The sequence below is a fragment of the Bactrocera neohumeralis genome, chromosome 4, assembly GCF_024586455.1.
Source record: "Bactrocera neohumeralis isolate Rockhampton chromosome 4, APGP_CSIRO_Bneo_wtdbg2-racon-allhic-juicebox.fasta_v2, whole genome shotgun sequence".
NCBI lineage: Eukaryota > Metazoa > Arthropoda > Insecta > Diptera > Tephritidae > Bactrocera > Bactrocera neohumeralis.
Genome location: NC_065921.1, coordinates 29,082,373 through 29,108,336, shown reverse-complemented (window position 1 = coordinate 29,108,336; position 25,964 = coordinate 29,082,373). Strand labels below are relative to the sequence as shown.

The following is a 25,964-nucleotide window of genomic DNA, read 5'->3' as shown; positions in this document are numbered from 1 at the left end:
GAGTTTAATGAATGCATATATGTATTTATATATATTTATCATATGTATGTATATATTTATAAAATATATATGTTTACGGTTAGTTAATATAAAATCAAACGTATTGTAATTGTCAGCATATTTTTAATTTTTTTTTTGGTTTTTCAATTCATTTACGTTTCGAATCACAGAAAACGTTTAGAGGTTAGCACAGAAAAAGACAGAGAGCAGAAAAAAGAGACCAGGAAAAACATCATTAGATTAATAACAAATCCGTAACAAATGTGAAATGTATATATGTATGTATGTATGTAAGTGTCTATGTCTCAATACTGTTTACCGGGTTTACATGTGTGTGAGTTATGTTTGTATGTGTTTCTTTTTTCGGTTTAGCAAATTTTCATAAATCAACAAATGGTTTATTAATTACAAAAGTGCATTATTTAAGTTTATGAATGAAACCCTGAGCAATGACCAATAAATATGAGTGAGTAAGTACACCACTTCGCGTGAAACATTTTAATCCATATTTTCATTTGCCTTTTTTTGTTATTTTCAAAATGCATATTGCAAAACCAACAAATAAAATATGTGAAACGTTGTTAAAATAGCGCTGGAGACTCACCTGTCCAACACCGTGGTGATGACGATGCGCATGTGTGGTGGTTACGGGCACTTCCGTTACGGTTTCACTGAAAAGAAAAAAGTTGAATGTTGGAAAAATGATGACTTAGATAAGATAAAAAAAAAAATAAAAATCGGAATAAGTTCTTTGGAGACCTATGCCAAATTTCGTGACGATATCTCTTCAAATGAAAAAGTTTTTCATACAAGCACTTGCTACAGTGCCTCGATCGAAATAAGTTTGCACCGTTGCTTTGGACAACAACCTATGCCAATTTTCCTGAAGATATATGTTCAAATAAGAAAGTTCCTCATACAAGTACTTGATTCCGATAGCTCAGTGTAGCCTTGTATTGCAGCTTTATGCGACAAATGAGCAGTTTCTTGGTGAGAAAAGGTAGGATGCAAGATTGATATCTAAAAACTGAGGAATATATTCAGACAGAGGGACAGGCAAACGGGCAGGGCTAAATCAACTCAGCTCGTCACACTGATCATGTAAATGTATACTACTGTGAGCAAAAAATAGTAAGACTTTATTCATAAATTTATAATTCTTAATTTATTCTTCAAAATCTTTGTCGTCCCTTTCAAAGTATTCCCCCTTGGGCCAAATACCCTAGAACCGAGGTTTTTTCCAATCTTCGAAACAGTGGTCTAAGTCAATTTCTTGAACAGCCTTTAATGCGCGTAGCGATTCACATTTAATGTCTTCAATTGACTCAAAACGGATTCCCCGGAGCGGTCGATAGAGTTTGCTGAATAGCCAGAACACAGACGAATACGGTGATTGGAGCACGATACTGGTTGAAAATTTGACGGAGAATCAATGCAGTATGCGACGGTTGCACGGCGTGTTGTCGGCCCATAATTCCGGCCTCATTTTAGCTTCGCGCAAACGACACATAACACTCAAATAATATTTCTTGTTGAAAGTTTGGCCGGTCGGAAGGAATTCGGAGTGCACAACACTTCCATAATCGAAGAACTCTGTGAATACAAACTTGATTTTTGACCTGCGACGTGGTTTTTTCGGCTTCGCCTCACCTTTGCCACGATATTCGGCCAATCGATCATCTGTTTCTGGATGGTTCGCATAAATCTAATCAATCATCATTGCCAGTAATAATACGTTTCATGTCATCTTGGTAGTCAAAAAACATTGTTTTACGGACATTAACGCGATGCTATTTTTCGAAGAAATTGAATGATTTTGAAACCAATCGGCTTTCATTTCTCTTAGGTCCAAATGGCCTTTCACTGATCCTTTTGATATTCCATCGATGCCAGTAAGATCTCTGTCTGTTAGTCGTCGATTCTCAAGCACCAATTTCTTTATTTTATTGGCGTGTTGAACATCAGTTGATGTTGTTGGTCATTCTGGACGTGGTTGGTCGTCTAGGCGTTCTCGACACTCTTTGCATAATTTGTACCAATCTAACCACTTGCTCGCGACCAGCTATTATCACCGCAGACCTTTTCCAACGTTCTGAACGTTCCGCACTAGAAGTTTGATTCCGCACACAGAATTTAGTGGAACTTCTTTGTTGAATAATTTCACTCATCGTAAAAATCGCCGTATACACTTTATGTAATTCAGAAAGACAAGCGTCGATTAAACACTAACGCTTATTTTGAAGTGACATTTGGCACTGACAGTCACACCAATCTGGGGCTTTGCGCGAAATTTAAATTAAACAGTCTTACTATTTTTTGCCCACATTATTATACATATTCTACTTTATAGAGTGTCTGACGTTTTCTTTTGGGTATTACAAATATCATGGTAAACTCAATATACCTGGTTCATGGAATAATAAAATAAAATATAATGATTTTTCTGCAATACATTACATATGGTAACGCCAATACATGCAGCTTGTAATTGTAGATTATGTTTTACTACAAAAATCAATTTTGTTGCAAAAACTTTAAGTTTAAAACTATTTTTCCAAAACTATTGTGTCATAAATCTGTGCAGAAGCATACTCTTTTCGGAGTTTCTTTTTTCGCTCACTTTATTTGAGCTTTTAAGGTTAATTTGGGATGTCTCACTGCCAAAACAAATGGTTTCCGGTTAAAGTAGGTCTTTGCATGACCAACTCAACTGTCGACAACGTTTTTCTTATGATTTGATACCATTTTTATTGTTGTTGTATGTGCGACCAAAACCGATTTGAATCAAAAAGAACAGCTCTGGATAACGTAGAGCCCGGTAGCTTAGCACTTGCTATGTGGAAATTGAAATTCCTTCTACATCACTCGTTTCCTGGACCTACCATGAACTGATCGGAGTGACAATATCTATCTTTTCGTTACAAAAAAAAACTTCCACATTTTCTAGAGAAAACTTATTTTGCTGGTATTTGAATATCTTCAAGCATGGACGATTGTTTCTAGTTGACCAGGAATGAACGGTACTTTATATCGTTATAAAATTAAGAACATTATTAGGTATTCTTCTTGTCGTTGTTGTAGCGGCAGAACTCTGCGTTGCGGTTCCATTCCGATTACGTAAATCCGACTGTCGTGGGAACGCATTAGGTATTCTTCGAAGCTCCTGCTTTCAAAAGTTATTTGTTGAGCTAAGAATGCCGGCTTCTACAAATTTTGTATTGGTTCCGAGGGAAATAGGAATATAAGAGACGTTTTCTTGAATTTTAATTACTCACATATATACTTTAATATAAATTTTTTTTTGCGAATTCACCACACTAGGTGTAGTACAAGTATGATTAATCAATTGCTGGGTATGCGGCATAAAATTATACCATTATTGTTGTAGCTACAACAACAACAAGGTGGGATAACAAAATAGCTCAGAACGTTTCCATGGCAGCCGAGTCAACGTAACCGCAACGGACCCGGATATTTATCCAGCCAAGGACTGTCAACGGTCGACAGTATTCCGCCAAATTATTTCAGGAATGTCTATTTCCGCTGCAACAACAACAACAACTAAAGAGATACTTAATGTAAAAGTATTGATGACTCTATAAACTTGCAACTACCGCTAGGCGGTTAACTTCTCATTCAAAGGCTTTCTATTCTGCAGTATTCCCTAAAACTATACAAGGTCTGTCGCAAAAGAAACAGAACTTTTTAAATATAACTGTTTCTGGTGGCGCCACCTATTGGTGGATATATGAAATAAAAAAGTTTGATCTCTTGTTGACATTTCGTAGAAATTTTAAGACAATTGGATAACTAAAATCGATGTTATCGATTAAAAAGTGACAGCAACTTTTGGTCATCGGTCATAAAATGCAAAGAGCAAATATCAAATTTTGTTTTAAACTTGGGAAAATGTTTACTGAAAGATTCCAAGAAGGTCGTGAGGACCTCTGTGACGATCAGAAGTCGGTCGTCTTCAGAAGTCAAAAATAAAGGCAATGCTGATTTGTTTTTACGATTTCGAGGGTATTGTACACCGGAGTTCGTCCCACCTGGCCAAACGATTAATGCTGTGTTTTACCTTGGTGTTATGAAGCGTCTTTTGTCACGCATTCGTCGTGCTCGACCACAATACCGTGAGGCAGGGTCCTGGCGCCTGTTGCACGATGATGCGCCGTGTCATCGGTCGACGCTTGTCACTGATTTTTTGACAAAAAACTCCTTATTAACCATTAATCACTCACCCTACTCACCTGATCTGGCACCCTGTGATTTTTACCTATTTGGAAAACTTCATTTGCCCATGAAAGGACACTGGTTTCAGGACATTTCAGCTATCCAAAAGGCGACGACCGATATTCTCAAGAGCATTCCGAAAAATTACCTTAAACACTAATTTGAAATGCTAATTGACCGGGCTAAACGCTGTATCGAAGCACAAGGAAACTACTTTGAATAAAAAAATATAACTTTTGAAAAATATTAATTTTTTGTTGTTTTTTTAACAGTCCTGTTTCTTTTGCGACAGACCTTGTATATTAGCAAAATAATTGATGTTGTTACAGCAATAACAATGAAGAAATCAAAATGTGTAATTGTAACTGTTTTGAAAATCATATTTTCCAATAATTTTCAATACTTGTAAGTCTATTCTGAGCAAATACCAATTTTTCATATTCTGTTTTGTCATTTAGTACTTTATGAGAGAAATAGTAGTAAAACTTAGAAACTTCAACGATTCATATTTAAATCGAACACTAATTTTCAGCAACATAAATAAATTTCCTATGAAACTGAGTGCCAGCAAATCTTCGAAGCATAGACATATAGGTATTGTATGTATATTTGGTAGAAATTACTTTTTAATTGGGTTGGATACGTACACAACGTCCTCATCATCGTCATCGTACTCGTATTCATAGTCGGCATCATCGGCTTCATCAGCGCCGGAACCCTCAGCTTGGCGGCGATTACGTTGCGCTCTGCAGGATAACAAATAGAAGATTTAATATCAATTTAAATATGTACCATATATACATTGTGACAAAAAAGCACCAGGAAATTGTAATTTCCCGGGTAAATGATAATTCAAAAAATGTATTTTACTAAGGGTAGTCCTACCACCTTAATTACTATGCCAAATATGCGCACGATCTGTCATCCAGTTTGTTTGCAGCAGCTGCTTAAGTCGATGCTACTCAGTAGTGCGTTGCGTTTTTTACAATGGATAAAAATATCGAACAAAAAATTTGATTCAAATTTAGAATTTCTAACCAAATTTCGTATTCAGAATCGTTAAGAATGTCGGAAAAGGCTGACAGTGATTCAGTTTTGTCAAAAACACAAGCCTATGATTGGTACAAACCCTTTAGAGACGTCGTTGAAGACATTCCTCGTTCTGGTCGACTTTCGAACTTTTCAACTAAAGACAATATTACCTATGTAAGGGGTCAGTAGGGTAATCTTTTTTGAAACAAATTTTTTTTTTTTGCATTTGCTCCCCTTATACCCTTAGAATTAATGTAGAAACCCACTTTACCATGGGAAGGTTTCGAAAAAGATCCAAAAATAATAATACCGCTCGACGTTCGGAGCGCTCGGAGTGCACACTTTTTTAAACTGGCGGACATGACTCCGGCTGAACTATTCAACCGATTTGCTTAAATTTTTTTAAATGTTCACAAAACGCCTGGCTATCGACCCTACTAGATTTATAATTTTTTAATTCATTAACAATGTTATGACAAAATTTATGTAAAAAAATTAAAATTAAAAAATTAAAAAAAAAATGTTAATTACGTTTTTATTTATCAACATTCTAGTAGGGACGACAACTATTCACGTACTTTTTAGGAATAAATTGGGTTTTTGTTTCTGATGATTCAAACATGAGAAATCGTGTTCGCATCTCATTCACCCAGGCATTTCTCCGACAAATGTCATCAAAAAATTCCGAAAAAATTTGTTTATACACTCCACGATATACATACCTCATGATATGTGAAAAAAGTTCTATTGTAGAATAAAAATTTCTATAAAAAAATGTCAAAAAAACAGGCCAGATTACCCTACTGATCGCTTAAAAAATTGAAGGATATGTTGTTTGAAAATCGTCAGACAAGTGTTATAGAGATGGCAAGAGAGCTCGGCTTCTCTCGCGAATCTGTTCGAATGATTTTTATGGATGTTTTGGATATGAAACGAGTTCTTGCTCGACTCGTCTCGATAAAACTGAATTATTTTTAAAAAGGCTACCGTCTCTTTGGACATGCTTGATCATGCGAATTCCGATCCCACATTCATGGAGAAGATATAAGACATAAGTTTATGAGTTTGACATACAAACAAGTCAACAATCATCGGAATGGTGGGGAAAAAGACGAACCGAAACTAAAAAAACCACTCCAAAGAGGCTCAAAAAACAAAGTGATGCCCATTTTTTTATTCGATATTCGTGGTTTGGTGGTAAATTTGTTCCGGAGAGACAGACCATATTGAGGCGTTTGAGTGAGAACATCCGTCGAAAACGATCGGATTGTGGAAGAACCATCGCATCAGGCAACGATTCTGACCGAATTTAAAGCCAAAAACGCAATGAATTTCTTCAATCAACCACCGTATTCACCAGACTGAGCTCCGTGTGATTTTTTCTTGTTCCACTGAAATTGCCGCTCCATGAAACCCGTTTTCAGTCGATCAAAGAGATAAAAAAAAAGTCCACTGAAGGTGCTGAAGCCATCCCAAAAAGTGCTTATGAAAAGTGTTTCAAGAACTGGAAGAATCGTTGGCATAAGTGTATTACAACTTGTTGGGATTACTTTGAAGGCGAAAAAATAAATATTGATGAATAATTAAATATTTTGGATTTTATTTACAATTTCCGGGTAGTTTTTTGTCACAATGTTTATATACATATACCTATTAATAATTATTAATAAATACCTCGCTTTGTAGAGCTTGCGCCAAATCACCCACCAGCCGAATTTTTCGCCCGTTATATTGTCAATAGAACCGTCTTTCATCTGAGCACCTATTTGCTTCTTTATAGATTCACTCATTGTGAAGGATTTGGCACCGCAGCCGAGCTAGACGAGAAAAAAATTTATAGAAAAAAATAATTTTATATAAATTTTATATAAAATTTTTTTATATTTTTCCTTTAAAAAATAAACAAAAACTAAACTATTTGATTAAGTAGAAAAAATCATTATAAACATAATTAAGAAATATTCATTAATAAATCCAGATATATTTATGAGCCGGTATAAACATGCAGTGCGCATTAACTGCAATCAATTTCTCCACTGACTAGCATTCCCTACTCCCATTGCGGTGCATTTCTTAATTTATTTTGTTGCTTACCACAAAGCTAACTCGTCCCAGTGGGTGTTTATTGCTATTATGGCACTTGTTGTAACCTCTGCGTATTGCCTCCTTCTGCATTTCGCTGAGTTCACGTTTTGTGACAGATTCCATAACGATGAATTCCTAAGAGGTAGAAAACGGTAAATCAGTCAACTGTTAATTTTACTTCGTTCTTTTTTGCTAAATTCTTATTTATTTCTGTTTTGTGCCTGCTTACGAGCAGACAAATTTATGTTAAGCATCGCATTTCTTATTACCTTCGGTATGGCGAAGAACTTGGATAGCTTGTCTAGAACTTTGTTCTTCCTATTTTCACTCAAATCCGTCCAATCGTGGCTTTTGAGCACTAAAGAGAGCACAATTTCGCTGTTTTCTGAGCGACAGCTCGACAGCTCCACCGAATATGGATCATGGCCGTAGTGGATGTGTGCTGGTTCGTCACGTGGTTCAAGTAAAGGAACCTGAAAAGGAAAGAAATAACAACATTAATAAATGAACTGGAAGGCGGATGAAGAATTTCATTATAGAATCTGCAGTACTTTAAAAAGATAAATTTTAAGAGATCCACGAGTAGAAGCGATCCGGTTTTCCATACGTTCAAGGCGATCAACTCGACAGACTGATCGATCATAGAATCTGCAGTACTTTAAAAAGAAAAGTTTAACAAATCCCTGCCTTGAAACGATGCGGATTTTCATATGTTCAAAGCGATCACCTTGACAGACTGATCGATCAAAATCAAGTACTTTTTGGAAAACCTTTTTATTTGTCAACATATCTTCACGGAAATCAGAGGTCAGTCCAAGACAAAACTGTCATTCGAACATATTGTTCAGATCGGACTACTAGAGCATATAATGGGTATTACAGCTACGCTGCAATCGAAGTTAACGTTTTATCTTGTTTTGCTTGCAAAAACAATGAATAGCTTCGATGAAATAAAGGAAAGCTTTGTGCACAATTACTATTAAAATTTTACAGTTCGTTTCATTTATGACGTTCCGTGTCACAATATTATCTTTATCGTTTTTTATGATCGAATAAAGTTTTATTATCTTCTTGATTTCTTCCCAGAAGTTCCAACATACGAGGTGTGTACAAAAAGTATCGCGAATTCTGAATTTTAGTGAGCTACGTGTTCGGTTTTCGACTGTTTTGTTGCGTTATGTCGGTACTCTTCTCCCTGACAAGGCAAGACTATACGGTAAGAATCTGGGGTCCACATGGTATGATACACTGGAATAGATATCGATAGTGAGGCCACAGTATCTATTGATAATTGGATGAATGCTCTTCATGAACTTAATAACTGAACTCCATCTGGTATCGCAAAGGACCAAAACTGATCTATGCGTGGCCCATTGGTCTACCAGACTAACCTAACCTATGCTAACATGGTGGACAATTTTGAATATTTAGTTAATTCTTGCCAAATGGATGCGAGTGATGAAATAATTTGTCAAAGCTTTGGACGCGGTGGAGGTTGTTTTAACTGCGGTTGTTCATTACCCTTTTTTGACAAATCACGCGTGAGTCGTGTCAAGCTACAAAAATATTAGATCCGTATTTCATTATGGAAAGACTTACGTCTGAACAGCGTTTACAAATCATTCAACTTTATTACGAGAATTCACCTTCTGTAAATAATATGTTTCTCGCGCTTCGCTCAACTTATAAGCAACATAATCGGCCTACTGAGCGTACTATTCACAACACCATCACCCATCTTGAGAGCCAGCATTCATTATAGGATAATATTCGACCGAATAGACCACGTCACGGACGCAGTGAAGAAAATATAGTAGCCGTAGAGTATACAAGAAGACCTTGGAGAAACAATTCGGCGTATGGAACGACTTGGAGCATTTTACGTCGAGATCTTAAGTTGAAAGATCTTGAAAAGTTTCAAGAAGATCCGACGTTTTCGAGCCAAATTTCCTCTCAATGGATATGTAAACAGGCAGAATTGCCGCATGTGGAACGAAGAGCAATTTGAAGGTATTTAAGAGCTACCATTTCATTCAGAAAAAGCATTTGTTTGCTGTGGTTTGTGGGCCGGGGGAATCATCGGTCTCAGAGAGCCTGGGTTCCTTTAAGAACACGTGTAGGAACAATTGGAAATCCTCACTTACTTAGATTTCATACCGGACCACTTGGATCATAGAGTCGCCAAACCGAATTCTGGCGGCCCCTTTTCTACCCATACACCGGCGAGGGTGTTGTGGGTGGGAAGAAGCCGTTGGAGGAGAGAGGCAGTGAGGTTCTTTACGGATGGATCAAATCTTGGGAGGAAGGTTGGTGGAGCGGTTTACTGTCAGGAGCTCTCTATCAACTCCAGCTTCAGACGGCCTGACTATTGCAGTGTCTTCCTGACCGAGGTTGCAGCTATTAAGGTAGCAGTAGATTTACTGCTCCAGTGTGCACCCTCCTTCAGAGAAGTGACTATCCACTCAGATAGCAGAGCGGCGATACTAGCATTGAACACATTAACAGTGCTTTCAGGGCTGGTCAAAAAGTGCCAAACCTCGCTATCAACAGCATCGACTGGTATGAGTGCCAGGCCACAGCGGAGTCGGAGATGGAAACAACTCAACACTTCTTTCTTGACTGTCTCGCGTTTGGGAGGTCAAGACTTAAACACTTCGGACCGCATATCTTCAGACATCCCACCGAGCTGGCCGGAATGGAATGTAAACGCCTGCGCAAATTTGTATTAGCTACTAAGCCTTTAAGTTCGAATACAGGAGTTCTTCTTTTCTTTGACCTCAAAAATATAGTTGTCCTCGTGCGATCTTTGATCAGCCATCTAACCTAACCTAACTTAACCCTATCCTTATGTTTCGCAAAAATAAATTGTATATCTTTTTTTAGGTTTTCTGATTTTTATAGGTTAGGATTAGGATTTAAAAATAAACGAAAGCAAATCTTACAAAACCATAGAGAGTTCTAAGATTTGTGACCACAATTATAACCAAAATCGAACTTATATTCTGGGCCACAAAACCAATGTAGACCAGTGTAATTGAAACAAACCTCTTATGGATCTCATAGTACAAGCCTATGATTCATAAGGGTGTGTCGAAGATAGAGAGGTGAATTATGTTGAATTTGGAGAAGGGTTAAAGCGAGTATGGAATTTGTTTAAATTTGGACAAGGGTTCAATCGCATTGGCGTCAGCTTTTAGAAAGCAATAAAAAAACAGTCGCCTGTTACGAACTCGAAGATATTTGCTTAGACAATTTAAGGCTTTACGACGACAGTTTTTATATTTTTGATCAAAATAATCACCGGAAATGCTAACACCTGTAAGGGTGCCGAAAAAGGTTGTAGACATATGCTATATAATTTTGAATCAATTATGTATGCTGCGACATTGTAAAGCGCATAAATTCTCCACTTTTGTGGTAGAGCAGCTATATGCAAGGCTTAAAGCTGGACTCTTCATATAAAATTTAAGGGATTGGCGACTGTAACTTACAAAATTTTAAAGCTTATAGCTTACATAATAAACCTAGGTATATACCTATATATTTCTATGAAGACTGTCTTGCCAAAAACGGTCACATGCTATTATCACCATTTCGTCGAAAGTAATTAAGACAAAAAAAGACTTCAATACTAATAAATCGCCAAATATTTTCTTGTATTTATATATGCGTATATATAATAAAGCATTGAAGTGCTAAAAGCGTCCATATGCAAATTGATATGTATGTTAATGAGCTCATAATTCGCCAAACGCCGGCGATTGAGCGCACAAAGTGCCGTCATCCATCGGCAAATAATGAAAGTAAACACTTCTTTGATTGCCCCCGCATGGATGAATGGAAGAATGGAAGACTGGGTACTCGATATGTAGAATGGCGAAAAGAACGCAGATTTCTATATGTATGTGTGTGTGTATGCAGCAATAGCAAAAGCAAGTCACGTCCATTGAGCTAGCAGTCAAGGAACTCATAAGCCATGCGCTGGATTAAGGAGCGAGCGGGCGGTGCGCGTAATAAGAGTGTTGTTATGTGACAAAACCGGAAACCGGTATGGACCGAAGACTGCGAAATCTCCAAATAGTGAATCACTATGTTTGGTTTTGAGTGAAATAAAGTCAAAGCCATGGATTTTGTTTCATTTCTTTAGCGCTGACTCAGTTATGTAGACACGCCGCCACGGCTTGGCTTACGGATGCATGTCGTTCTTCTTTCGATTATGACTTGTGAAGAGCGTTGAATCAGCGCTGTGTGCGGTTACAGTCAAGATCAGGTGTCGGCAGCAGCACAAGAGGGTGCTCATGGAGTTATGTATGTAAACTATGTACTTACATATGTATGTATGTTCATAGTATGTCAGAAGATATACCATATGTCTGTAGGAGTATATGTGTCTATGCAGCAAATGTCAGGTAAACGCTCTTCAAATATTACAGCTGTTTACAAACTGTATAGCACACACACAAACACACACGCATAACATAGAAGAAGTTGACCTTTACCTTTTCAAGCCAACCGGATGGCCATCCGCAGCAAAGATAAACAAAGCGATTACAAACTACTGAGTTTTTTTTTGGGTGTACACCTGTAAATGTTTATTTATATAGAGCAATGGAAAAAATGAAAGAAGTAAATAAATAACACTAAAAAGCAGCAACACTTATAGGGTAACTAAATTACTAGCGACTAAATCTACACAAGTCAAACAAACTTTAAATAACATAAGGGAGGGGTATGCATAGGTAGGGTGCAGTACCAATCATGTACAGGGTTCTATATTTGCTATAGGTTTTTTTTTAGAATTTTCTTCGGATATTATAGCATTACTTTGGTACTAAGTTATGCTAAATTTTGAGAAAATATCTTCTTAAAAAAAGATTTCCAAACAAGAACTTATTTTTGATTGCTTAGTTTGTATGGCAGCTCTATTATAAAGTGGTCCGATCAAAAAAATTTCTTCGGATATTATAATGTTGGCTTAGATAATACTCCAAATCGAATTTCGTGAAGATATCTTGTCAAATAAAAAAGTTTACCATACATCGACTTGAGTTCCATCGAACAATTTGTATAGCAGCTATATGCTATAGTGGTCCGATCTACAAAATTTCTTCGGATATTATAATGTTGGCTTCGATAATACTCCAAATCGAATTTCGTGAATATATGTTCTCAAATAAAAAGGTTTTCCATACAAGGACTTCAGTCTGAATGCTCAGTTTGTATGACACCTCTATTATTAAGTGGTCCGATTAGAAAAATTTCTTCAGATATTATAATGTTGGCTTATCTAATACTCCATGGCAAATTTCGTGAAGATATTTTGTTAAATAAAAAAGTTTTCCATACAGTGAATTTATTCTGATTGCTCAGTTTGTATGCAGCTATATAATATAGAGGTCCTATCTGAAAAATTTATTAGTATATCATTTCCAGCTCTTCAAGCTAAAATAATACCTCGTCAAATAAAAAAGTTTCCCATACAAAAACTTGATTTTGATTGCTCAGTTCGTATGACAGTTATACATATGCTATAGAATTTCGATATCGGCGTTTCCGACAAATGAAAATGTGGGGAGAAAAGGACGTGTACAAAATTTCAGAGCAAAAAGATCACATATGGGAGTTTTCAATTGGTATGGATTGTAAAATCAAAGGTAATTGAGTTTCACAAAATTAAAAATGGGCTACCTTCAAATGTTGATACCGAAAATCGTATACAGGGATCAACAGCTGATACCGTAAATTTGTTCAAGGACGTTTATGCTGATCGACAAAGTTTGGTACTCTGCAAAAATATTTGAATTTACAAATGTATATGCTTGGTACTCTTATTGATATTGGTCGAAAATTATATACAGTGTTCTCCAATTGAAAGTACTCGGCGATAAATTTGATTGAAAGTCCAGCTACCGGAATTTACAAGTCTCAATAAAGTTCGATTCCGAAATTTTTAAAAATCCGACGAATTTCATAAAAATAACTAAGCGATTGCACTAAGCCATCAATAAGCTTTGTTTGTTCCCCTGTGAGGCTGAAATAAAACCCGTTCAGATACTTGATGTACTTAGAAAAAGTTTTAATAAATTTAAGCATCCGCAGAGGTCGCTAGAATAAAGCCCGATTTTCTGCCTCACAGACGAAGACATGATTATTGAGTTTGAAGATAGCTTTCTGCAGATACCTGTACCCACAAAAGCATTTTACACCTGTTGTGTTCGTAATGCTGTTCAGCTTATGTCCGTTTATCTGACATTTTGAAACTTGAATATTTATTTGTCAACTTTTCAAGAATGATTTACAGGCATCAGTAACTTGTTCCAAGTAAAACTTTAAAATTAAAAAAAAAATTAAATCAAAGACTAAAGAAATAAAGGCCCAAAGTGCAAAAGAAATTGTGACAGAAACTTGTCCCAAGAGCTTGAGAGTAAAAACAATAGTGGTTAACCACATCTCACAGACTCATCTAAAGCTACATAAACACCAAAAACGATGAATCGACTTAACGTACGAGAAAGTCTGTAACGGAAAAAAAACCAAAAATAATCCCAAAATTATTTCGCATGATCGTAAAATGGCGTTCATCAAGATGGTATATTAGGTATTCCAAAGTGCGCACAGCTCGGGCTCATTGACTGGTCTCCAGCAAATTTTTCGAGTTTTCAGAACTCAAGAAAATACTAGTTGGAAATAAATTTAGCGACAGTTAGAAGTACTTGCCGAGACGCGAGATGATCTCCACATGAAGGCGGAACGCGGTTTACGACTATGAAAGTATATTTCTTACAGATGAAGAAATGTTAACTGCTGAGGAATATGTTAATGGAAAAAACTAAAAAATCTATGCAAAATTTGCGAGGACGCAAAAAATGTTATTTCAAAGGTCCAACATGGTCACCATTCAACTGCTGGAAAGGTTTGAAGGGAGTCTCCAGAAAAGGCGTTACACCTTTTCACTTCTGTGAAAAAGGGAATAAAATAGGGACAAAAGTGTTCCAGCAGATTATTACAGAAGGCATGTTAAACCAGTTGAAATATACTCTCTTCGTTAGAAAACATTAGATCTTCCAGCTAGAATCTGCTCCAGCACAAAAGGCAGAAATCACTCGGCATAGGCTTAAAAGCAATATTCCTGGTTTCATAGCTGCAGCTGATTGGCCGTCTGGAAGTTCAGATTTGGATCCTTTGGACCACAGTTCGTGTACAGAGTTGACGGACTGCCAAATACGCCACAGAAATTTGGAGAGTTTCAAAAATCTTTGGTACGCACAGCGTCGTCGATGTTAATAGAAACTGTGCGTACGCTATTGGTCAAGGTACATATCGTTTAAGGGCTTGTAAGAGCAAAGGTGAGAACTTTGCATCAAATTTGATAGAAGACTCATTTAATACATAGGTCTAAGTATGTACATACTTATAGTATCTTCAGCGAATGGCAAAAAATCAATTGCATTTATTAATTAATGTGGCAATAAAGATGAAAAGTGATTTCTAAAAAACAAAGTGAAAGAGAACACGCTGGACGCGGCGTACATTGAACTGGATGTGGACATATAGACCATATTGTATATAAATAAATACATGCCATATATACCATCTATGATTATTCGCTTTGGCATTTGCTTATATAACAAACATACATACATACATAAGTATGTACCATATGTATCGCATTCATGGCAGAACATATTGAATTACTCGGCCAGAAGCCGAAGAAGAAGCAGAAGAACGTACAAAAAATAGAAAATGAACAAGGTGCGCTCCGATAAAAGAACAAAGAATGTCTCACATTTGGAGGGAAAGAAGCTTTCACAATTAACAGAACCATGTGATGCTACTTTTGTTTTAGTTTCTCTTGTGTGTTCTCGGCAAATTCTCGGCCACCATATTTGATTATGTTGCAATGCACACACACACGGACACACACACTCATATGCATTGGCATACAGACACAAACAGAGCGCTGAATCAGAACATAAACAAAACTCGAGCAGTGCAAATATGTAAACATTGAAATGTTTCCCCATCCTCGCAGCGCATAGTTCGCTTCTTGACTCCATTTGCCTCGGCCGACACGAACACACGCCTATATGTATGTATGTATGCATGTATGTACATATATCAGTGACTGTAGGGTCATTAGACCGCGCATTCAAAACTGCGCGAGGAAATTTTGCTTGAAATTAAGAAATAATGTTTTATATCTGATTGTTTGAAATTGGAAAAAAAAGATAAGTGGGGTGATTGTCTTGGGGCTAATGCTCTCTGAGCGCAATGTGAGAGCGGATGTTACTACGTACACGCAAAAAAAAAAGAAAGTTTATATTTGAATTTTTGTACAATTGTGTTGAGCCTTTACTCCAAATGGAAGAGATGATGCTTGGAATCACAGAAAAACTTCCTAAAAAAATTTAAATATAGAAAATGTTTGGATCTATAAGCGATTTCTGCTTAAAAATGACATTACCAGCACAAAAGAGAGTCTAAAAATTCAAAATCAAGAGATACCTAGAGAGAGAGAGAGAGAGAGAGAGAAGAGCAAGAAAGGAAAGGAATTGGTATTACTAAGCTCACAGTATCGATAGAAAAGCCTTCGAGTCACGACTGCAAACAAATTCTAAACATATAGAAAACTTGGTTTTCCAACACAAAATTTCCACTGAAAACGATATTTTCAGAAAAAATAACTCCTTGTATAAGGGGTTACATGGGTTTACGGGTTTCAAAAAATCGATTTTTTTATTATCTTCAATTCTGTAACATTTCTCTACAATATAGTCCTAAATTTTCAAGCTGATCCGAGTAATAGTTTCGGAGATATAGTCTTAAGAACTTGTGCGCTCGAGGCTAGCTAGGCTAAGAGCGCCGTCTTTAAACGCGTTTTTCACGAAACTGTGTTTTTGAAGTCGGTTGGCAAGATTTCTCGAGAACTACTCAACCAATCTTCATGAAATTTTACACAGGTCTTTGAGATACAATTCTTAAAGACTTGGAAGAAGGATTTTTTTTCGATTACAACTATTTGAAAAAAATGTCGCGAAATTTTCACTGAAATTTTCATTTTTTTGTAAAAATCTCTGCCAAAAATCAAATTTTCAGTTTTTTTCCTACGTCCAAGTTCTAAGTTAAAGTTTTAACTAAAACACGTTTTTTTCACTTTAGCTGATCCTGTAAAGAGTTATCCTGCCAACGCGGGCAGATATTTTTTCCGAGAGGTCACCGGAAATGGCGTCACGATGGCCGAGTTTAAAATATTTTTTTTCCAAAATTTCAGAATTCTTTGTAAAGTGTATGTTTGTAACAATAAAAAATTCTAATAAAATATTTTATTTTTTATATGAGAAAAAAAATTTGAAAAAAGCTATTTTTACACGAACTGAACCCGAACCCATAAGTCTCATAAAGAGAGAGAACAAAACAAGGTTTAATGTGTATTAAACTGTTTCCGAGCTTAGATAGGCATATTAGACTATTTTACATCTAAAGGATTCGATTTAACAAGTCTACGGTACCGATAAAGGGAGGCTTCGAGTCACAGATGTAAAAGCACTTAAAAAATATAGAAAACTTGGGTTTCAAAAAAAAAATCGAATGGGATACCCAGAAGGAGAGAGAGATAGACCACGGAGAGAGAGGGAGAGAGAGAGCCTTCAAAAACGAATCAGCATGGTTTTCTCACAAAAATGTCATCAGAAAAACGATATTTAGACCTAAAAAGAAATACGAAAACGAATTATAAATAGAGAGAGTCTTCGAAAAATATAGACAACAGAAATTTCCGATAGAAAGGAGGGAGTTTTAAAAGCTTCAAAGTATGATAAACTCCCTCCGAACAGATGCAATTTGCTCACTGGAATATATTTTTCATTTAAGGGATACGATATTACCAAGTTTACCGTTGTAAACAAATTTCAAGTTCACAAAGCATTGAGTGCTTCACGAACTCAACATAATCGAAGAAAACTGTTCTATTGGTACTTCACACACTTCCAACAACTTACAACATGAAGTTTGTTTGCAGAACTCGTCATTCCGTCACAATTTTGAAACGGAACTGTTTCTAAAATGCAATAAACATATAATTCAAATTGTTATCTCTATGACTGTTGTGCGTTGTACGCATTATAAAGAAAGGATTACGTCAGGCATAAGTTATTTGACGAGGCTTGGTGACGAATCAGATGTTGAATCATTTCGGAATAACCAAAAAACGAGCTTCAAGTGTCATCGCAAATTAAAATTCCGTGCACAAATTTCGAGAATTTCTATAAATTTTTGATTGAAAAGAAGTTGTTGTACTAAATACCGTATTTAAGATAGTTGACTACTCTTTAGGATCGCTTACAATTCATAAAATATAAAGCACCAAGGAACGGTAGTATTTTTACGAACCTTAAAAGGAATATCAGGGTCACGCTAAAAGGTACAAAGAATAAAATTTTCAGGGATCGAATTTGTCAAGTAATTTTTATGTTGGTATTGTTTTCGAAAGAGTTGCTTTGAAAGGCATAAAATATGTATACCATATACTCTGGAATATATTTAAGTTTAAACTTAAAACTAACTCGAAGATAGCTACATTTAAGATTTTTCTGACCTTTCTTGCACATTTCAAACTATTTTCTGTTTCTCATCGGTAATCTAGATCAAACCACCAAGTCGGTTTTCAGCATAGAAGGAATTTCTGCCAGTATTCTTGCTTTATATGGAATTATATGAACTATTTTAAGAATAGTAATATATTTAGTACATTAAATACCCGTGGAAAAAGGGATCGACACATCCGCCTCTTCGAAGATTTCAAAGCTGCTTTTGACAGCACGAAAAGGAGCTGTTTTTATGCCGCTATGACTGAATTTGGTATCCCCACAAAACTAATACGGCCCATATCAAAATTACAAGGACCTCTCCGAGCCGTTTGATACCAAACTCCCTATCGTGCCATTTATTCAATCTAATTCGAGCTGAATAGTGAAGGTACAATCTTCTACACTGTACAGCTGGAGGCGTTGATATTGTTGTCACTGGCCTTAGTAACCGCGCCGTTAGTACTGCTTTCTCCAGACTGCGAAGCAAATGGGTGTGGTAGTGAACGATGGCAAAATGAAATATCTCCTGTCATCAAACCAACAGTTATCGCACTCGCGACTTGGCTCCCATGTCACTGTTGACAGTCATAACTTTGAAGTCGTAGATAATTTCGTCTATCTTGAAACCTGTATTAACACGTTCCGTCTCGAAATCCAACGCAGTAGCACCTGTTGGTATCACTCTTACCGACAAGTGCTACCTTAGACTGAGTAGGCAATTGAAAAGTAAAGTCCTTTCTCGACGAACAAAGACCAAACTCTAAAAATCCCTTATCCTTCCAGTCCGGCTTTAAAGCGCAGAGAATAGACAATGACAATATCTGATGAGGCGACGATCTGCGGAAGATTTATGGTCCTTTGCTTATTGACAATGGGGAATACCGCAGATGAAACGATGAGCTGTACGAGATATACGAAGAGATTGACATATTTCAGTGATTTAAAAGTTAGCGGCTATCCTGCTAAGTTATGCTGTCCAGATGGACGAAAAAACTCCAGCTGTGAAAGTACTCGACGCACTACACGCCGGGGGAAACAGAGGAAGAATAAGATCTCTACTCCGTTGCAAAGACAAGGTGGATAATGATATGGCTGCGCTTGGAATCTCCAAGCATTATAAAATGAAGATTGTTGCCACATACATAAAGAAGAACTCGCAGGATTTTGAGAGTAACTCAACAACGATTTCAAAACGTTTAAAAATAGCTGAATTTATTCAGAAGTAAGGAAATCGCTAGGTAAAGATGTCGCATCGAACTGTAAGTAGCAGGTAATGGAAAATGAATACAATGAAACCTAGCCAATCAGCCAAATCAAAAATTAAGTTGAATATCTATGCCGCTAAGCTGATACTCCGTATTTGGTAGGATCAGAAAGGCATGTTGTATTATGAGCTTCTAAAACTGGGTGAAACCACTAATGGAGAATGCTTCGAAAAACAACTCATCAAATTGAAGCGCGAGATTGCCGAAAAATGTCCAGAATTCGCGACTAGACACGAGGCTATAATTTTCATCAAGGCAACGCTCGACCTCATGCTGCAAGTTCAGTGAAAAGCTATTTGGATAACAAATGGAAAGTTTTGCGTCACCCACTTTATAGGGTTTGCCCCAACCGACTGCCATTTGTTGCTGCAGAACGCCCCACTGGCATACGGTTCATGTCAGAACAGGCTAAATTGGCTTGATGATTGGCCAAAGAGCCGGCACACAGCTTTTGGAATGGAAACCACAGACTTTCAGAAAAATAGGAAAATGTTATAATTTCAGCAGGGCAACACTTTGATTAATAGTATTGTACATGTTCTCCTTAAATAAACGTTCAAACTTTGAACAAAAAAGGCGCATATAGTTAAAGGCAAGCTGGAACGTGAAGCATCAACTCAGCGATCACTTTGAATGCGTTCAGAGCACGACCACATAGATTTAGCCGCTGTATTTGGTCCTTTAATGTTTGTGAGCAACAACAATAGTAATAGCAACAACAAATTTTCTAACAACTACAACACGAATATCTTTTTTCTTTGACTGAACACTTTGAAGTGTACGCCCTGGGCCTACAAGTGCACGATAGCCAAGCCATTTCAACAAGATCACCCATACAAAGGTATGATATGCTTATACGCTGAGGTGTGTATGTGCATTATGGTGTCATGATTAATGGAACAACATCTGCCTCAGCACTTTTCTACGAATCGCGAACGCATTCACACAGTTTACCACTGCTCTTTTTGTTTTTTTTTTTGTTTTTTTTTTTTTCGTATATAATTTTACCTGTCGGCGGTAAAAGTACACAGCGAGAAATATTTGGTATAAAAACAAAAGAAAAAAAGTTGAAAATATATTTATTTATAGAACAGCAAGCATTTGTCCATTTTAAGACCTTCCAGGTGCGCATTGACCAAGTTATGGCAAGAGGCCAAAGTGTGCTGACTACTTAAGCACCCCAAAACGAGTAGTCTAAATCTAGACCAAACTTCCCTAGAGACAATACTAAAAACAAATGCACACACAACACACATATAAACACAAATAACACACATATGCGTCACAAGAAACCAAAAAATCATGATAAAAGCCACAGAAGACCTGATAAGATTACACGTAATAGAGACGATAAGTAATGGAAGAGGTCAAAAAGTAGGCACACACAGAAATCTAAATGGTTGCGCTGAGATTTAATGAAAATAAAAAAATTACTGAAATAAAAAATTAATTATCGGAAAAAACAGAGTGGTCTTCCAGGTAGGCTTTAGGGCACATGGAGTTCCTGCACGCACAAATGACGTGTATGTGTGATATATGTACATATGTATATGTGTGTATAAAACCAAAATCTACTAGAATCTAAGTACGTATGTGAATTTGAGTTAACAAGTCCAACTCCAAATATCTTCATGTGCCTCGAACACGGAAGCTGATTCTTGGAAGACCGCTATAATGCACTTTTATTTATTTAGATTTTTGGTAATCAACAAACAAACACACAAACAACGCATACAAACAAACAAAAACAATTATAAAGCTATTAGCCATCTTCTATGTGGCCGTTTGATGTTTGGTTGCACCAGCGTTTGCTCTAAAATGCAATGGAGTTGTAAATCTGAGGAAACACCCATACCCAGTCTTAGTTGTAACCAAAAATACATATGTACATACATACAGTCTGCGACAAAAATGTGTACTCTATGCCTCGTATGTGTGAAAACGCAAATAAAAGAGGAAAAAAGTTAACTTCGGCTGCACTGAAGCTAGAATATTCTCCACAAATAAAGAGAAGAAAACAATTAACTTCGGTTGTGTCAAATAAAAAAATTTTCTATACAATAACTTAACTTCGAACGTTCAGTTTGTATGGCAGTTATATGCTAAATCAATCTAGAATCAGGTGTTCTGGAGTTTCCTGTTCCCTGTCGCAAAATCGGTAATTTGCGCAAGAGACAAGTTGGATAAGGCGCCTGCAGTACCGTGTACAGAACGCGACAAGGAGTTGGAATTTGTCTCGGGGAGGTTGATCATATCTCTAAACATTGACAGGTTGTAACCTTTCAGTAGTAACCCAGTCTGGCGCCTCCCTGTGACCTGCCGCCAGTGCCGTTCTCTCCCTACTACCACCTTTATGGTGTGGGGCCCCACCGCAATGCATGGTTACAGTCTCATCATCCTGGAAGCCGCCGCAGTCCGGGCTAGTTCGTCGGCAAGCTTATTGCCGGTTACCCGTTTATGCCCCGGCACCCATATCAGGTGTACACGATTGCAAACTGATAGACGGTTCAGCCGTCCTATACACCTCTCCACCAATAGCGATTTGACTTCATAAGCTGACATCGCTTTTAGTGCCACTTGACTATCGCTGAGTATAGCGATACGCTGGTTACAATGAAGATTGATTTCTGCTTACTGACTTATAGCAAAGACTTCTGCTCAAAAGATGATCGGAAAACATACAATTGGTATGGATTGTTTGGTATGCGGTGCCGCAATGTCTGTTCCAATGCCTTCCGGTGTTAACGAGCTGTAAGTGTACTACTGGGTAATGCTGCCCTTCAGTAGTAGGTCGAGCGTGGAAACACTCCACTCCGCCTTACTGCCGAAAGTAGCACTTTTTTGGGAAATTTACCCTCTTTTTAACGCCGTCTCTTGGAAGAAGGGTCAATAGACGCAGCGGTGTGAGCTCTAACATAACATGACTTTAAGTACTGCGGTTGGGCAAGTGCGCATTGCCCCTGAAGCGCAGGCCCAGGCAAGCCTTTGCACCTTCGATAATTGAAGGCCTACCGAAGACTGTGTTGCCCAACAAACAGCTTCTTAAGTGACAATAGGCCTTACGATCATGGTATACAGCCGCATGATGATATCTGTCTTGCAGACCCAGGATCTTCCGGCTAGTCGTCTGCATATCATGAGTGCCTTGGTAGTTTTGGACAGTGTTTTAATTCCACGTGCTTATTATAGCGGGAGAGCCAGTTTATGTAATCCATGATTCCAACGAGTTGACTTCTACTTTGTGTGTGTGTTGGCTAATGTACGCTTTGAGAAGATGTTGAGAACAGCTCACGTTCCCCTTTCGTAGAAATTTCGATTGTTACAAAGTCGAGGAAGCAAAGTCATTTAGTCTAGTTGGTAACCCAAAAGCCGTTGAATTTATTAGCCATGACATTATTTCTTTTAATAAAGAGAGCAGGCTTTTCCCAAACACCACTTTAGTTACATGATAATTAACTGTCGACAAAAAAATGGTATGTGACAAGTCTTGTTATCAGAGCGGTGTCTTTCTAGCAAGAGGTGGCTCCCATCAAGTGCAGTTTCTTTCAAAGAGGTGTGTATTCACTCCGATAGATGAGCGGTTATACTGGCTTTGAGCTTGCCAACTATGAACTCAAGACTAGTCAGGAAGAGCACGAACGCATTAGCAATGGCATCAAGCTTCTGTCGGAATTACCGGAAACTGCAAAGCGGACGAGCTAAAGAAGATACCCTTGGCCTAATTTCATCCGATTAGAAGCGAGTCGGTAACCGGTCGTGCTCTTGCGCTCTAGCGTTGGTGTTATGGACCTCCCGTGTGCTCGGCATGCCTTGGTCAACAACAACAATTTGTGCCGCCGTGAGATCCTTCTGGCCCAGAGTGTACCATATGAGACCCTCTGAAATGCTTGCACTTAGCAAAATCAATATTGCAGCAATTGTAGGCGTTGTGACTAAAGACTATCCAATAGATTCACTAAATAGTTTGTCGGACGCTTTTTGCCAAAGCTGTATGAAGAAGGCGGGGTAGAATCACTTTGCCACTTTATACTCTATTGCTTTTGCCAAACTGAGATTGAAATATTTTCCGATACCTTCGACGAACCTAGCATATTGGCTGAGATTGATATTGATTTTAACAAATTTGTGTTAAGCTTCGTCGAACTATGAGGATCTGTTTATCTATTTTTAGGAGATTTTAGGTATCACACAGGACAAACCTTCACAGCCCAGGTGATATACTTTGCTACCATTCTCATGTTGTTAGAAGAAAATACATGTTGTCCTCTGCTCAAAACATCACTTTGGACCAGATTTTATTATAGGCTCAAAGCGCTTTGTGGATTTGTAAGGGTCTTATGATTTATTTTATAGTTTTTTATACTACAACGGACCGGCGTTCTAAGCTGTTTAAGTGAAATCCCTGTTGGAATCGACCTCTTAGAATAACCTAACCTAACCTCTCTCAAAATTTACTGGCTTTTCAAAAATAAAATAATTGACAAACATTTCTCACAAAGATATAAATTTTTTTAGCGCACACTGTAGCATATCGGAATGAATAAAACTCAACGTCATAGCTAATGGCAAATACGCCGGCATAGCAATAGCAGTCGGCAAATTACACCGAACAATCACTTAGCGAGTACATACCTGCGAGTCGTTAAAGTTGAAATCACGCTCCGCGCGTATAAAGCCCAGACAGCCGAGCCCGCACAGCAGCACCAGCAGCAGCGTCGACGCTTTGCTTGATAACGCTAAGTCAAATTTTGGCATTCGTCGCATATTTACACTGTTGTTGTTCTTGTTAATATTGTTTGCTGTAAAGCAATATGCTTGGAAGTGGAGGTGTTGCCACACTCCTTGAAACTGAAAATTAGTATTTGTGGCGCGCGCGCGTACGTTTAAAGGCTTGCCGATATTTTTTCGGGGTAAAATTTTGAAAACAAAAAAATTAAATTGTGAATAAATTAAAAGACAGAGATCTCCAAATTCTGTTGAGCGTTAGAAATTGGCGTCGTTAGTCGTCTTGAGACAATTCGTGATTGCTTTAGCTGTGCTCATGCGTTCGTTTGTGTATTTTCACTGGAAAGAAGGTGGAAAAAATGGAAAAAAATTAATCAGAGGGTACAAACGTATACATATGTACATATAATGACATAATATATATTTAAGTATATATTTACAGATATCTATACGCAGTTGGAAGGTCGAGCGCTTAATTATTAACCAAAATTTCATAGAAAAATATTAACCGAAAATAAAGTTGAGCAAATATCTGCACAGCTGTGCTTACATAAGCTTACGCACTTATTGTTTTTATACATACATACATACATATGCACATACACATCAAATGAAAGCGCTTGGCATATTCTATTGCACATAGTTATTCTGTTCGTTCTGTCGCTAAGCACTTCGATTCGCTATTTGCTCATCCATTTTTGATGTGATTTTACCGACTTTGCCGCCATTCGGTTGGTTTTGTTTAACTTCTATGGCCAAAGTCACTTAGCGAGATTATTTGGCGGCAATGTGCCTACTGAGTAGGCAAGGGAAAGGCGGAATGGATGGCTTATTCAATTATGCAAGAATATATATGTATGTATGTATATACGGATATATATTTATATACTAAATACAAATAGCCCCCAAAAGCTTATAAAATATCAATCAATAGATCTATTAATACAATATTGTGCAAAACAAGGGCAGAGGCGGTAAAAATATTTATTCGGAAATTAGTTTTTTTTTAGTATTAAGCAGGGTTATGACCCAAATGCAAACATTTTTGGTACCAAATTTACATATTTTTACTCAACGTCCAAATATATTAAGTCATCTCACAAATGTTTGATATGATTGAAAATTAAACGGAAATAAATTGATTGTATATGTGAGGCTTCGGAAGAATAGAGCACCATTTTTGACAATTTTCGGGAGTGGAAAAAGTCGAAACTGCAAGTCCATGAACCTGCAAGATTGTTGGGGAGGAGTCGCTGGAGAAGAGAGTGAGCTTTTTCACGGATGCGTCGAAGCTAGAAGAGAGAGTTGAAGGGAGAGTTTTCTGTAAGGAGCTCTTCGTCAATCTCTTACTTTTTGGCTACCGAATCACTGTAGTATTTTTTAGGTAGAAAGAAGGAAGAGACTGCTATTAAGGTGGAGGTAGACATCATGCTACGAAGTGCAGCTGCTTTCAGGGAGCTGAGCAGCTGAGCATTCACTCCAACAGCAGAGCGGCAATACTGGAGCTGAGCTCGCTGCTCAAAGTCAGCTAAGGAGTGTCTGTGTTCACTAAAATTAGCATCAAGCTACTCCATCAACAGACTCATTTGAATGCCTGATCACAGCGGAATCGCTGGCAACTGCAAAGCTGATGAGCTAACCAGAGGGGGCACTAATACCGCAGTCACATCGGAGTGGGAACGAGTTGGATCTCCGTTATCGTCTTGCATTGGACTTATATGCCTCGCGTACGCTTAGCAGACGTCGGTCGACGACTAGCTTCTGTGCGACTACAAGATCTTTCTGGTCTAGAATATAATGTAGGAGATCTATTAAACTGCTTTAGCTTGTCGCAATCGTAGGAGTTTTTACTGGACATTGTCCTTACCCCAGCGCGCAGGGGTAGAATTTGCATGCGGTAAGAGGCGACTACTAAAACCCAATATGCAATATGTCTGTATTTTTGTATTTGAAGTTCAAGCGACAAATGTCTACAGTCTTTGAGTTTGATGGGTGCTCAACTGGTGGTAGCAAAAGCTACAAGGTCTGACCGCAGACT

The 25,964-nt window shown here is 37.6% G+C and overlaps 1 protein-coding gene across 5 annotated transcripts in view; it reads right to left on the bottom strand.

Annotated features, from left to right (window-relative positions):
- The window catches only part of LOC126754993 (serine-rich adhesin for platelets), an 83,476-nt gene that overhangs the window by 14,349 nt on the left and 43,163 nt on the right, over positions 1-25,964 (bottom strand). For 3 of the 5 annotated variants that reach the window (XM_050467242.1, XM_050467244.1, XM_050467245.1), the window contains exons 2-7: positions 23,834-24,265; positions 7,620-7,823; positions 7,360-7,485; positions 6,940-7,082; positions 4,857-4,979; positions 605-671 (exon numbers count right to left, since the gene is read on the bottom strand). In XM_050467242.1, the coding sequence (XP_050323199.1) occupies positions 605-671; positions 4,857-4,979; positions 6,940-7,082; positions 7,360-7,485; positions 7,620-7,823; positions 23,834-23,965 (795 nt within the window). In that variant the 5' untranslated portion in view covers positions 23,966-24,265. The remainder of the gene's footprint in view (positions 1-604; positions 672-4,856; positions 4,980-6,939; positions 7,083-7,359; positions 7,486-7,619; positions 7,824-23,833; positions 24,266-25,964) is intronic. The other 2 variants (XM_050467243.1, XM_050467246.1) reach the window with 1 other exon arrangement.